This window comes from Giraffa tippelskirchi, chromosome 5 (assembly GCF_054371585.1).
Source record: "Giraffa tippelskirchi isolate mGirTip1 chromosome 5, T2T-mGirTip1v1.2.pri, whole genome shotgun sequence".
Lineage (NCBI taxonomy): Eukaryota > Metazoa > Chordata > Mammalia > Artiodactyla > Giraffidae > Giraffa > Giraffa tippelskirchi.
This window is the reverse complement of record NC_137279.1, coordinates 34,359,619-34,372,897: the sequence shown is the minus strand read 5'-3', so window position 1 is coordinate 34,372,897 and position 13,279 is coordinate 34,359,619. Positions and strand designations below refer to the sequence as shown.

Genomic DNA, 13,279 nt, shown 5'->3' with positions numbered 1-13,279 from the left:
TGCCTCCTCAGCCAGACCTTGCTGTGTGGTGGGGCAGGGGGCGTCCGGCTCCCCTAGACCTTCCGTCCTCCTTCTCTGGCCCCAGGAGATCAGCCGGCCCAACTCACCATCCGAAGGCGAGGGGGAGAGCTCCGACAGCCGCAGCGTCAACGATGAGGGCAGCAGTGACCCCAAAGACATCGACCAGGACAATCGCAGCACGTCCCCCAGCATCCCCAGTCCCCAGGACAACGAGAGTGACTCAGACTCCTCGGCCCAGCAGACGACGCAGCCCTCTGCCCTGCAGGCTCCTGGAGGGGCTGCCTCAGCCCCCTCTGCTGGCCTGCCGGGGACTGCCCAGCTGCCCACCCCGGGGCCCACACCTGCCCCCGCTGCCCCCTCACAGGGCTCCCCCTCAGCCTCCCAGCCCCCCACACAGCCACAGGCCCCCTCAGCTGCTGCTCCCCATGCCCACATCCAGCAGGCGCCTGCTCTCCACCCACAGCGGCTGGCCTCACCGCACCCCCCGCTGCAGCCACTGACGGGCCCGGCCAGCCAGACCACCGGCCTGCCCCACACCCAGACCCCTCTGCACAGTCAGGGCCCGCCTGGCCCTCATGGCCTCCAGGCTGGGTCCCTACTGCAACACCCAGGGCCCCCACAGCCCTTTGGCCTCCCTCCCCAGGTGTCCCAGGCAGCAGCCCACCCTCACACCTCCTTGCAGCCCCCTGCGCCTCAGTCAGCCTTGCAGCCCCAGCAGCCCCCCCGGGAGCAGCCCCTGCCCCCAGCACCCCTGGCCATGCCCCACATCAAGCCCCCGCCTACCACGCCCATCCCACAGCTGCCGGCGCCGCAGGCCCACAAGCATCCCCCTCACCTCTCGGGGCCCTCGCCCTTCTCCATGAATGCCAACCTCCCCCCCCCTCCTGCTCTGAAGCCGCTGAGCTCCCTGTCCACTCACCACCCGCCCTCAGCCCACCCCCCGCCCCTGCAGCTCATGCCACAGAGCCAGCCACTGCCCTCATCCCCAGCACAACCCCCTGTGCTGACCCAGAGCCAGGGCTTGCCCCCTGCTGCCACCTCCCACCCCACCGCGGGCCTCCACCAGGTGCCCCCTCAGCCCCCGTTTGCGCAACACCCCTTTGTCCCTGGGGGCCCCCCTCCCATCACCCCTCCGACTTGCCCCTCCACCTCTACTCCTCCGGCGGGATCCGGCCCCTCGGCCCAGCCACCCTGCTCTGCTGCCGTTTCTTCGGGAGGCAGCGTACCTGGGGGAGCAACCTGCCCACTCCCCACCGTCCAGATCAAGGAAGAGGCTCTGGACGATGCTGAGGAGCCTGAGAGCCCCCCTCCCCCGCCTCGCAGCCCGTCCCCTGAGCCCACTGTGGTGGACACCCCCAGCCACGCCAGCCAGTCCGCCAGGTAGAGGTCCTGGGAACCCAGGTGCATCCAGGGCAGGGCTAGCTGGGACCTCAGCTGGGACCCAGTGAGACACCAGGCCTTTTGTAGGTTCTACAAACACCTGGACCGGGGTTACAACTCATGTGCACGGACCGACCTGTACTTCATGCCCCTGGCGGGATCCAAACTGGCCAAGAAGAGGGAGGAGGCCATCGAGAAGGCCAAACGGGAGGCCGAGCAGAAGGCGCGAGAGGAGCGGGAGCGAGAGAAGGAGAAGGAGAAGGAGCGAGAACGCGAGCGTGAACGGGAGCGCGAGGCCGAGCGAGCGGCTGTGAGTCAGGAGGGCAGCCTGCTCCGTGGGCATCAAGGGCTGGTCCCTGCGCCCGCCTTCAGTGGACCACCCCCTCACTTTCTCTTGGCACCCACCTGCCTTACCGCTGTGTCCATGATATGCTGACCCCTCTGGGCCCCGAACCCCTGTCACGGCAGGTCTGGACCAGGGGTGGGGTGGGGGACCCAGTCAGTTGGGCCAGGGGCCAGGCACCCGCCCCTCACGGCCTCTTTCCTCTTGCAGAAGGCATCCAGCTCGGCACATGAAGGCCGCCTCAGCGACCCCCAGCTCGGTGGTCCCGGCCACATGCGGCCATCCTTCGAGCCCCCGCCCACCACCATCGCAGCTGTGCCCCCCTACATTGGGCCTGACACTCCGGCCCTCCGGACTCTGAGCGAGTATGCCCGGCCCCACGTCATGTCGCCCACCAACCGCAACCACCCCTTCTACGTGCCCCTCAACCCCACTGACCCGCTGCTGGCCTACCACATGCCCGGCCTGTACAATGTCGACCCCACTATCCGTGAGCGGGAGCTGCGGGAACGCGAGATCCGAGAGCGGGAGCTCCGGGAGCGGGAACTGCGGGAGCGGATGAAGCCGGGCTTTGAGGTGAAGCCCCCGGAGCTGGACCCCCTGCACCCAGCCGCCAACCCCATGGAGCACTTCGCCCGGCATGGCGCCCTCACCATCCCCCCTGCCGCCGGCCCCCATCCTTTTGCGTCTTTCCATCCTGGCCTGAACCCCCTGGAGAGGGAGAGACTGGCCCTGGCCGGGCCCCAGCTGCGGCCCGAGATGAGCTACCCGGACAGACTGGCGGCCGAGCGCATCCACGCCGAGCGCATGGCCTCGCTGACCAGCGACCCCCTGGCCCGGCTGCAGATGTTCAACGTGACCCCGCACCACCACCAGCACTCCCACATCCACTCGCACCTGCACCTCCACCAGCAGGACCCCCTCCACCAAGGTGGGCGCCATCTGCGGGTCTGCGGGGGGGGCGGGGGTGGACCCCGGGGGGGCTGCTGTCCGGAGCAGAGCTTGAAACTCCTGGCACTTGTGGGGGTACCCAGCGTCCCCCCTGGCTCCTGGGGCCCTCTGCTCACCGTCTCCTGATGAAGCTTGGGTTCTCAGTCCTGTACCTGCAGTGGGGCTGGGAGGGAGGAGGCAGCCTGTGCTTGCTGGGGCTGGTTGAGAGCAAGAGGCAGGGCTGGAGGAGCAGGGCAGAGCCTTTGGGGCCACATGGAGGCAGCCAGGACACCTGGGGAAGCTGGGGGTTGTCATCAGTGAGAGCTTCTCTGCTCCCCCTCAGGGAACGGGGCTCGGACTTCTGCTGGCTTTGAGCTGGCTCACCTGGCCAGGACCACCCAGTCTTGTCCACTCCAGGAGCAAGAGCTCTGGAAGGCCCACTGGCCGGCGGCCAGGGGTGCAGGCTGGTCTGAGGCCAAGACCGGCACGATCGGAGTCCCACTCCCTGGATGGCTCTGCAGACTGGCCAGACAGGGTGGGAGCGGGGTCAGGGCCTGCTGTGGGGGCCCCTGGGCCCCTTCTGGGCGGGGAGGGAGACAACGGACAGGGTGGGCCCCAGAGGGAAGGAGGACAACCTCTGGTTTCCTATGCACATTCCTAGCCCCACCTGACGGGGGAATCAGGAGCTGTCACGTTCACCCCTTGGTCCCAGCACCAGGAATGTTTGTAGTTAAGCCCTGGGGTTGTCAGCAGGTGGGCCTCAATCCTGCGAGAGGACAGGCGAGTGTTCTCAGCATGTTTGTTCACAAATGTTTACTGAGGACCCGCAATGTGCCCGGCACAGCCGTAGAAACTAGTGACACCCCTGTCCACGTTCACCTTCCAAACCTGGGGGCAGTGGATAAATATGTCTTGAGTTTGTGAGGGTCAGTTAGTGTTCTGGAGGAAGACTGAGCAGAGAGCCAGGAGCAGCAGTGCTGTTGTTGTAGAGAGACGCCTGGAGGGTGGGAGGTGTTGGAGCCGGGGAAGGAGCGTCCTCAGGCCTAGAGTGTGGGTGCAGAGGCTTTGGGGCCAGAGAGGGTGACTGCAGGGAACTGAGGCAGGTGACGTGCTGAAAGGGCCACTGGGAGAGGGCAGGGCTTTCTGAGCCCCGTCAGGCAGTGCCCGCTTTGCTTTGAGTCCTGTGCGTGAAGAGCCAGGAGGCAGCCTGGGGTAGTGGACCTCACAGGCCCAGGATGGGGCTGGGGCAGTTGGCTCCGGGGTCCAACTGCAGATCCAGGGTCCTTGCCAAAATGAGATTGGGTCTGCTGAGGAGACTGAGGAAGAAAGACGTGGTCCACTCTTCACTCGGTCACTTTCTGGAGCTCCATGCAGGTGCAGGGAGGCGGGGGCAGGGGGAGGGCGACAGCCACTCTGGGTTAGCAGGTCAGGGGTATTGATGGCCTGGTGACCAGAAGCCAGCTGTGGAGAGGAGGAAGTCGCTGTGAATACCACCAAGGAGGGCGAGCGGCCCCCAAGCCCTGTGCTTCTGCCCCTTTTTCTAGGTTCAGCAGGCCCTGTTCACCCGCTGGTCGACCCCCTGACCGCTGGCCCTCACCTGGCGCGCTTTCCCTACCCCCCCGGCACCCTCCCCAACCCTCTGCTTGGACAGCCCCCCCATGAGCACGAGATGCTCCGTCACCCAGTTTTTGGTAAGACGACGCCTGGGGAAGGAGGGGGCTAGGGAGGGTTGGGTCGGGGGTCTGGTCTGATGTCCGGTTCGTGCATTTACTCTTGTGTTCAGCACAGGCCTTTCCTGTGCGTAGGGAAAATACCTGGGAGCCCTGGGAGCTGGGCAGGTAGACCTCTGCCCCCTGGGGAGCTGGGGGTGGGGCTGTAAATGCACAACAGGAGCCCAGAGGGAGTAGGAGGGCTCAGGGCAGGCCTCTGTGAGGGCGGGCAGGAGGCTGAGGAGGAGGACCCCCAAGGGAGTTAGGGGAGTACACGAAACAGCACTTCTCTCTCCCCAGAGGCTCTGCTCTGCTGGTCCCTGCCCAGTAGGTGACCTCTTGATTCTCCCCTCGGGAGGCTCTCTCCTGACCTGACCTTGGCGGCCTCATCCTGGCCACTGCCTTGGCCTTTTTATAGCAGAGGCTGTTTTGTGGTTGGCAGGCACCCCCTACCCCCGAGACCTGCCTGGGGCCATCCCACCCCCCATGTCGGCGGCCCACCAGCTGCAGGCCATGCACGCCCAGTCGGCTGAGCTGCAGAGACTGGCCATGGAGCAGCAGTGGCTGCATGGACACCCCCATATGCATGGTGGCCACCTGCCCAGTCAGGAGGATTATTACAGGTGAGGTGGGGAGGGGCTGGTGGGGAGGCCAGGTCCCCACCTCCTCGGCCTGTGGGTCCCCAGCCCTCGCCCCAGCCTAGTGACTGCCCCTCCCAGCTGCACCCACCCTGCTCCCCACCCCATATCAGCAAGTGCCAGGCTGTTCCTCCGCCAATCAAGGAACTCCTGAGGGTCTTGAGGAGGAAAGACATGGCAGTGGCGGGGGAGCGGGCGGGGTGGGGAAGGGGTCAGCAGTGTGGCGGCTGCTCAGGCATCTAGATCCTCCAGCTGCAGGCCTGCGCAGGCCTGATACCTATGATTTTTCCTTTTTTTTTTTCCTTCTCTTTTTCTAGTCGACTGAAGAAAGAAGGTGACAAGCAGTTATAAGTTATTTATTTGTTAACGCTGGCTGTGGAAACCCCAATTCTTGGGGGAGAGAAACAGGACTTTTTACATACAATAGGAGCTCTAAAAGCAAAAAGAATATCTTCTAAAGATTTCTTTATATATTTAAAAACCCCACAACTAAAAATGTATCAGCATACATAGTGTTCGTTTGTAGAGAGGATTCCTTGAGACTGGTTTGGGTCTCCCTGCATGACAGTCCCCCAGAAACTTAGTGAGACCTGGACTGGACTAAACACCCAGAAAGTGCCCCTGCAGTCTTGGGGTTTGGCTTTAGCTTTCTTTTCCTTCCTTGATTTTTCTCAGTAGGTGCTAGATCCCAATTCACACCCTTCAGTGCGTGCAGACACACTCAGTTTCGTGTGTCCCAGAACCCACACGGTCTGTAGCATCTGAGTTTGGAATCTAAGAGCTGTAATTTTTAAAAAATCTTTTATTTTAATACATTGTAGGAGATCTTCATAATTTGAGGAGGTTCTGTGCATGGCTTTTTACGTCTGTAAATAAATAATTTTAGAACAGCCTTTTTTTTTTTTTCCTTCCACAAACTACTATTCTGATCTATTTTTTCCAGCCATGTCACTAATTGTGAATTCCTACCAGCTATTGACAGAATACAGAGTTGATTTTTTAATAAAAAGTTATATATAATTATCCCTTTAATTAAAGGGAACAGATGGGCGTTACTAGTTACAAAGGGGCAGAGGAGGCTAGGGGCTAGGTTTGGGAGCAGCCAGGGGTTTGCAGGGACAACATTACAAGCCGTTTCTTTATGTTGCTGCTTGGTTCTTGCTCCTGTCTGTTCCCGGCTCGTGCTTTGCCAGCAGTGCGGACCATAGTGAGCTCAGGCAACTCGCTGTACACTGGGAGCACACGAGTTGAGTGTTCCCTGTTCTGTCTCTGCAGGCGCGAAAGCACATGTTCCTGTGTGTCTGGTTGTAGATTTCCTTGTAGATTTCTATACACGTGCATTTGATTGCTCTGGATGAACTGCTTTTTTTTCCCCCCAATCTTTGGACTATTTCATAAACATCCTAGAAAATTGAAGAAAACAATTCTCACTAAGCACGTGTGCTTGTCAAAGGATCTGTCAGAAGCCTGCTTTCTGGTGTGTGTGGTCATTCGGATCTCCTTATGGGGAGGCCAGGCCGTCCTTGTCCTGCTCAGAGGCTGCTTCTGGGTCAGGGCATCCCAGAGGTGTCCCAGTTGTGGGTGGCACTCCTGTGTCGCATCCTTGTATCACCTCCCACTCTGCCTCACGGAAGCAGGACAGGGGTCGTGGATATAGAGTGGGAGGCAGGCTCCACGTGGGGGCCCTTCTGAGGGCACAGGAAACCCTGAGCCCGCCTCTGCTCTCCAAGGTGCCCATGTGATGCCCTTGCTCCAGAACAGAAGGTGAGGACACTGGGGAGCCAGTATGCACCTGTTGATCAAACTTTCTGCCAGGACATGACCTTGCCTGTCCCTCTTCTCTCAGACCCTTGAGGGACTTTCCTGCCAGGGTGTGCAGGGGTCACAGCCAAGAGTGAAAAGAGAGCAGGAGTCCCACCTGGGGTCAGTGGACATGGAGCATGTCCCAGACCACAGACGGGTGGGACGAGAGGCTGGCACTTTGACCTAGAAACCAGCAGGTATTAGCTCAGATTCAGGTTCTGGGAGTCCAGAACCTGTGGTGAGGGCATTTCCAGTGTCTATTAAACCATGTTCAGTTTCAGTTGGGATAGATAGGGGGTTGTTTGGTCTGTTGAAAATGTTTGTAGTAGTAGGTTTTTTTCTTTGGTTTTTCTCTCATTCCATTTCTGCCTTAACTTGAGCTCCTTGAGGGGAGGCAGGCTCAGATGGAAACTTTGTCATCATTTTCATGGCCGATTGGCCAGGAGTAGTCATGTCGCTAAGGCTAGCAACGTGCCATGGGGCGGGCTCAATGCTTCAGGCTCCACGCCTCTGAACCAAGCCCCTTCCTGCTGCTCCCGCTCCTGCACGGACACCCCCGCCTGCCACCCTTCCTCTTCTCCCTTTTGGTAGACCATGATGCCTACCGTTTAGTTACACCTTCTTGATGTCCTCTCTCTATCGTCCATTTTTCCAAAGAAGAGAGAGTGAAGTACTTGGGAGTCTGTATTTGAAAACCGTTTGAAGGCGTTTTCTTGTTTGGTTTTGGTTTTCTCCTCACGTCCCCAGGTGAAGCACTGAGATTCTTCCATTTAAAAACCCACAACCTGAAACCCTCACTGGTCAACTCCAGTGTGTGTAGGAGGCCCCAGACCTTGGCAGTGTCTTTGAAGCCCAACCCCCTGGTTTCCTTTTGGGTTTCCTGCCTTGGTTGGGAGTTGAGTTTTGCGTTTCCGTGTTTCATGTGTATCTTGTTCACTGTCGTTGAGGTTGAGCTTCACTGCGGCAGCAGCAGAGCGGAGTGTACATTCTGATTTGCTACGTTTATATATATCTTGAAGCTAAATGTATATATGAGTAGTTTGCCATGAGATAACACAGTGTAAACAGTAGACACCCAGAAATTGTGACTTCTGTGTTCTCTCCATTTGAGTATTTTGTAATTTTTTTGAAATATTTGTGGACATAAATAAAAACAAGCTACACTACAGCGGCTGCGTGTCCTCCATGAGCTGTATCTCATTCCTGAGGTGGGCAGGGGGGTCGGCAATTGTCCTGCCCTGGGGCTCCCAGGGTTGGGAGGGGGCAGAGGGAGGCTTGGGTGCTCGGTGTTGCCAGCACACTGGCTTACCCTCTGGGATGAAGGGTCTCCAGTGGGCACACTGCCCTTGGGGGAGGCTTCAACCTGCTGACGGGACACTCAGGACCTTCAGTGACTCCCCAGGCAGAACAGGCCCTGTGTGGGGGTGAAAGGTGATGGCATTGGAACCACTATACTCTCTCTTAGCTCCTTCCCCTGCCTGTCACCCCACACCTCTAATTTGTGGGCACCTTGATAACTCGGTAAAGAATCCACCTACAATGCAGGAGACCCTGGCTCTCCTGGGTCAGGAAGATCTGCTGGAGAAGGGATAGGCTACCCACTCCAGTATTCTTGGGCTTCCCTTGTGGCTCAGCTGGTAAAGAATCTGCCTGCAATGCAGGAGACCTGGGTTTGATCCCTGGGTTGGGAAGATCCCCTGGAGAAGGAAAAAGCTACCCAATCCAGTAATTCTGGCCTGGAGAATTCCATGGGCCGTATATATCTGAGCCACAAGCCAGGACAGTTGCTTCTGCCTCTGGCCACTCCTTCTGTCTTGTCCCCTCTCCATCTCTACCCCCGACATCTGCCAGTGCCCCCACCCCGCCTTCAGCCGCAGCAGGTGCCCTCCAGGGCAACAGTGCATCCAGGACCAGATGGGGGATCTTAGCCTCCTGCTGCCAACAAACACTCCAGGTGGCCTGCAGAGAGTGTGTGTGGCCACCAGGGGGCAGAAGTCACCAGGGTGGGTTCAGCCTGTGGTTTTTCAGAGACCAGAGTGTGGTTTCCTGAAGTTTCAAGACTGTCTCTGGAAATTGTACACTCACCTTTTTATCTGGGATCTGGCCCTAATGATGAGCAAGAGCAACCTGGAGCGCTTCTTGTTAGTAAATTGCCCTCAAGCAGGATCGCTGGTGTCTCAGATGGTAAAACTGCAGTGTGGGAGACCTGGGTTTGATCCCTGGGTTGTGAAGATCCTCTGGAGGAGGGAATCGCCAAGTAGTCTTGCCTGAAGAATTCCATGGACAGAGGAGCCTGGCGGACTATAGCCTATGGGGTTGCCAAGAGTCGACTGAACGACTAACACACAACCACGCGTGACTGGTTCTGGGTTGTGGGCGGAGGTTGTGTAAGTGGAATCCAGATGCTGTCTTTGCCAGTCTCTCATCTAGATGGTGCTTTTCATGAAGCTGAAGTGTTTAGTAGTCAGGGATTTATGAAGTGGAAGTTTCAGGAAGGTTGAATGATAAGACATGTCTCTGAATGGAGATATAGATTGATGCCACAGAAAAGACCCTCATCAGAGCTGCACAGACTGTAATCGTTCGCCAGGTGTGGATGCCGAAGACCAGTGTCCACATCTGGCCATGGACCTGTCCTGAGGCAGAGGGTCTCCTGCAACAGACGAACCTGCTGGATTTGTGAGCCTGAGAGGAAGGGTCTCACATCTTACAACTGTGCCCCCAGCCAGGGTCTCTCCTCTGTTGCTGCCCAGACCAACTGGCCCCAGGTGTCCCTCCTGCTCTTTGGCCCTGTGGGCGGCCCCTTGACCTGGGCACGGTGGCTCAGCAGCCCCTCCGGTTCCCCACAGCTAGGAAAGTGGCACTTGGCAGGGCCAGGTGCACGGTTGCCACGTAGATACAGGTCCATGGTAAGTTCATGTGTACGGGGCACATTATTTAAGCATCACCTGGATTTACATAAATCAGAGCCACTTTATCTGCAGGGCCAGAAGGTACAGCAAAGAGATTGGCTGCAACCTCCCAGGCAGACATCAAATTCCAGGGCTGGAAGCACAGCTGTGCAATGGTGGCTGCTGAGTGTCAGGGACCCGCATCTCAGCCCGGAGCCCTTTGCCAACCTCAGGCCTTGCAATCTCTTCTCTGCCCACACAGGGAGACCCAGGGTGGTGTGAGGGCACCAGCACAGGCCCCCGTTCCCACCGTCAGCCTCTCCTGGCTGACCCAGTTGGTGCAGGTGTGTTCCTGGACTCAGAGCTATGGGACCACTGCAGGACCTGTTACCCAGAAGCCTGGGATCAAGCTGATGGGCTCCGAGACCAGTGCACCGTCTACCTGCACTGGACCGACCCCTGAGCAGGTCCTCCCAGAGGTCTGTGGAGACCATGAGGGACCAGGGCCCTTGGCCTCCCTGCCCCCTCCCAGGGAAGGACAGCCAGATGAGACTGCAGGGAAGCAACCAGCGAATGTGGCCGCCCAGTTGTGTTCTGAGGCTGCAGGAGCCAGTGAGCTATCTCGGGTCCTGCAGCTCAGGCTTGGGTCTGTCAGGGCTGCAGTTGCCATTGTGGATGGAGCAGTGCAGGCTTTCCCCTGGGACTCGCCTGCCCTCATTGAGGGCTCAGAATCGGAGGGATCCTTTCCCTGGGTCATTGCTGGGTTCCAGTTGCCCCAGCAAGCTTCCCTTCCTGTGTAACTGTTTCCTCTTGGCCTATCTGAGTCCCCTGCATCCCCCCTGACTCAGCCCTGTGCCTGCACAGGGGTCCCGCTTCCCCCTACCCGGGTGCCTCGTTCCTGGACCAGGTTTCAGCAGGGGGAGGTGCTGGCTCCTTTCATCCTGTTTGCTGGATGAACAAACAGGCCCTGCATACAAGTTTCCTTGGTGCACCAGCCAAATGCGCTGCTGAATTGTGGGATGAGCAGCTGGAAGGGACTTCAGCCCCATCCGGGAGTTGAACCCACTGCTACCCCCGCCCCAGCTGTGCCTGCTCCGGGATCTCACAGCCTCTCCAGGTCCAGTCCTGGTTTACATAATTCATTGGGTTTGGGTGAGGAGGGGGCATCTGCTTTATAACAGGGACCTCTGGTGAACCCCTCCAGTGTGGACAGCCAGTGTGGGGAATGAGATTAAAAACAGCACTTTGAGGCACTGCTTAGCAGCCCCTTTTGGCCCAGGGGCGATCCCTGAGGCTGGCAGCCTGTTTGCCGGCTGGTTTCTTCTGGGTACCCGACCACCGCTGGTCACTCCCAGGCCCCCTCTGCTCCCCTTGTTCACTGCACGGCGTCTGCTGCAGGTCCCAACTTCAAGTAGATGTGAAACGCGGTCCTCGTTGCCATACCTGCTCCTGCCACCAGGTGGCAGTGCCTCCAAAGCCCAGGCACTATCCCTCTGGGTCCGCCAGCCCTGCACCCCCCACCCAACTGGCCCTAACTGGTCAGAGCAAGACGATGGGCACAGCTGCCCATAGACCATACTCTCCTCAGAGGCTGCCAAGGGGCCAGGATCCCTGCTGCTTGTTTGGGACTTACGGTCGGTGTGTCCTGTATGTCCCCCACAACATGTGCTGAGGGTACGAGAAGCCTGGCCCCAGTGCAGCAGGTATAATGGTGATTGGCCACGTCTCCCTACTTGGTGTGCACAGCACAGGGAGAAGGGTCTGCCCAGGTGCACCAGGAAGGGGCCCAGCCAGTTAGTGGTGTCCACCGATGGAAGGATGGCGAGAAGCCCCATGGCGAAGGACCTTGACACCTGCAAGAAGTTGGTCCATCCAGGTCCATAAGCAGGCACTGGTGGGCACTGGTGGGCGGGCCAAGTCTGAGGGCAGGATGGGCATTCAGCGGGGGCATCGGCTCCTGGAGGTTCCCACCTTATCGAGCACACCAACCCCATTCTCTCCAGCATAGCTTGCTCCCAACTCTGTCACCCCATCTCCTACTCTGCTCATGTTCTCTCAGCACTTAGTGTCATCCTCAGGCCTAGACAGGGTATTATCTGTCTCTCCTCCTCACATTGGCTCCACGACAGCAGAGACCTCACCTCACAGCTAGACTTCCAGGATCTACCACTGCCTGTCACTCCCAGGACACTCAGTGAGTATCTGTAGGGTGCATGTGTGGATGGATGAGTGGATAGATGGATGAATGGATGGATGGATAGATGAGTAAATGGATGGATGGATAAGTGGATGGATGGTTGGATGGATGATGGATAGATAGATGAGTGAATGGATGGATGGATGGATGATGGATAGATGGATGGATGGATGAGTAGGTGGATGGGTGGATGGTTGGATGAATGAATAAGTTAAAGAATGAATCAGTATGAGGTCTTCTGACCCCAAAGCATCCTCTACTCTAACTCTGTTCTGGGAAGCAATGTACAATTAGCCAAGGCTCTCTCCGCCCCGCCCTGTAGACACTTGGGGCCAGATCCTTCTTTATAGTGGGCAGTTGTCTTGTGCACCTTAGGGTGTTTCTAGCATTCCAGGGCATCAGCACCCACCCAAGTTGTGACAACCCAAAATATCTTCAGATGTTGCCCCAGTGTCTTTCGGGCAGGGGGTAAGAGTGGGAGGGGGGTGCAGGGCTGCCTCTGGTTATACGTGTATATGTAAATGACTCTTACAGTCCCCCGCAAGTCCCTATGACGAATGGCCCAGTGCCCGGGTGACCTATTGCCCCTCAGAAGAGCCACACTGAAACCATAGGCTCTGCTGTGGCCATGTATTGTCTTATCACCTATTTACATCCCGACAGGAGACCTGTCCCACCTCCGTCCACCAGGGCCCCTTGGGTTTCCGCAGCCCGCCTGCTCCAGACCTGGGCACAAGCTCAGACGTTCAGCAGGAGGGGCTGGTGCTCCTCGGTGGTGGTGGCATCACTGGGAGGGATTTCATAGACAACAAACAGCGAGGAATACAGGCAGCCCAGGAAGGACACGAGGCTGGAGAAGTACATCACCCCGTTGGCGCTGCCCACGACCGAGGTCAGGGGCCCCAGCACCAGGGACACCAGGATCTGGGCCAGGAAGTACTGGCAGCTCAGCAGGGAGATGTCGACGCCCATTCCCCGCCGGGTGCCGTCTGCGCTGGACCCTGCGAACTGACCAGAGACGCATGTCAGCCAGACCAGGCCCCCTGAGGCCCGGGACCTGGCACCCCACGCCCGACAGCTTCCTATTTCCATGCCCCCAGTGCACAGGGAGTCTGGCCAAGACTTTAATAATATTTGTGAACAGAGATGACAAGAAGAGGAATCCACGACCAGCAGGTACAGGCGGGCACACAGGCTCTTCCCCGTCTCTCTCCCCTCAAGGCCGGCCAGGCCATGCCCCCTCCACCCTAGCTCATCCCCTTTCTGACCCCTAGTTGCTACAATGCCTGTCACACTCAGATACCCCCTCAGGGTCTACAGCGCCTGGTCCTCTGGCCCATGGCCTCCACCTTGGACTTCGGGCTCCC

General features: G+C 58.5%; 2 protein-coding genes across 39 annotated transcripts in view; one reads left to right on the top strand and one right to left on the bottom strand.

Annotated features, from left to right (window-relative positions):
* Nucleotides 1-7,992, top strand: part of RERE (arginine-glutamic acid dipeptide repeats) — a 408,969-nt gene extending 400,977 nt beyond the window's left edge. For all 34 annotated transcript variants that reach the window (XM_081490478.1, XM_081490468.1, XM_081490475.1 and 31 more), the window contains 6 exons: nucleotides 86-1,401; nucleotides 1,489-1,711; nucleotides 1,955-2,675; nucleotides 4,219-4,365; nucleotides 4,826-5,006; nucleotides 5,339-7,992. In XM_081490478.1, coding sequence (XP_081346604.1) covers nucleotides 86-1,401; nucleotides 1,489-1,711; nucleotides 1,955-2,675; nucleotides 4,219-4,365; nucleotides 4,826-5,006; nucleotides 5,339-5,372 — 2,622 coding nt within the window. In that variant the 3' untranslated portion in view covers nucleotides 5,373-7,992. The remainder of the gene's footprint in view (nucleotides 1-85; nucleotides 1,402-1,488; nucleotides 1,712-1,954; nucleotides 2,676-4,218; nucleotides 4,366-4,825; nucleotides 5,007-5,338) is intronic.
* Nucleotides 7,993-12,528: 4,536 nt separating this feature from the next.
* Nucleotides 12,529-13,279, bottom strand: part of SLC45A1 (solute carrier family 45 member 1) — a 92,225-nt gene continuing 91,474 nt past the window's right edge. For 4 of the 5 annotated variants that reach the window (XM_081485614.1, XM_081485613.1, XM_081485615.1 and 1 more), the window contains one exon: nucleotides 12,529-12,920. In XM_081485614.1, coding sequence (XP_081341740.1) covers nucleotides 12,651-12,920 — 270 coding nt within the window. In that variant the 3' untranslated portion in view covers nucleotides 12,529-12,650. The remainder of the gene's footprint in view (nucleotides 12,921-13,279) is intronic. The other variant, XM_081485617.1, reaches the window with a different exon arrangement.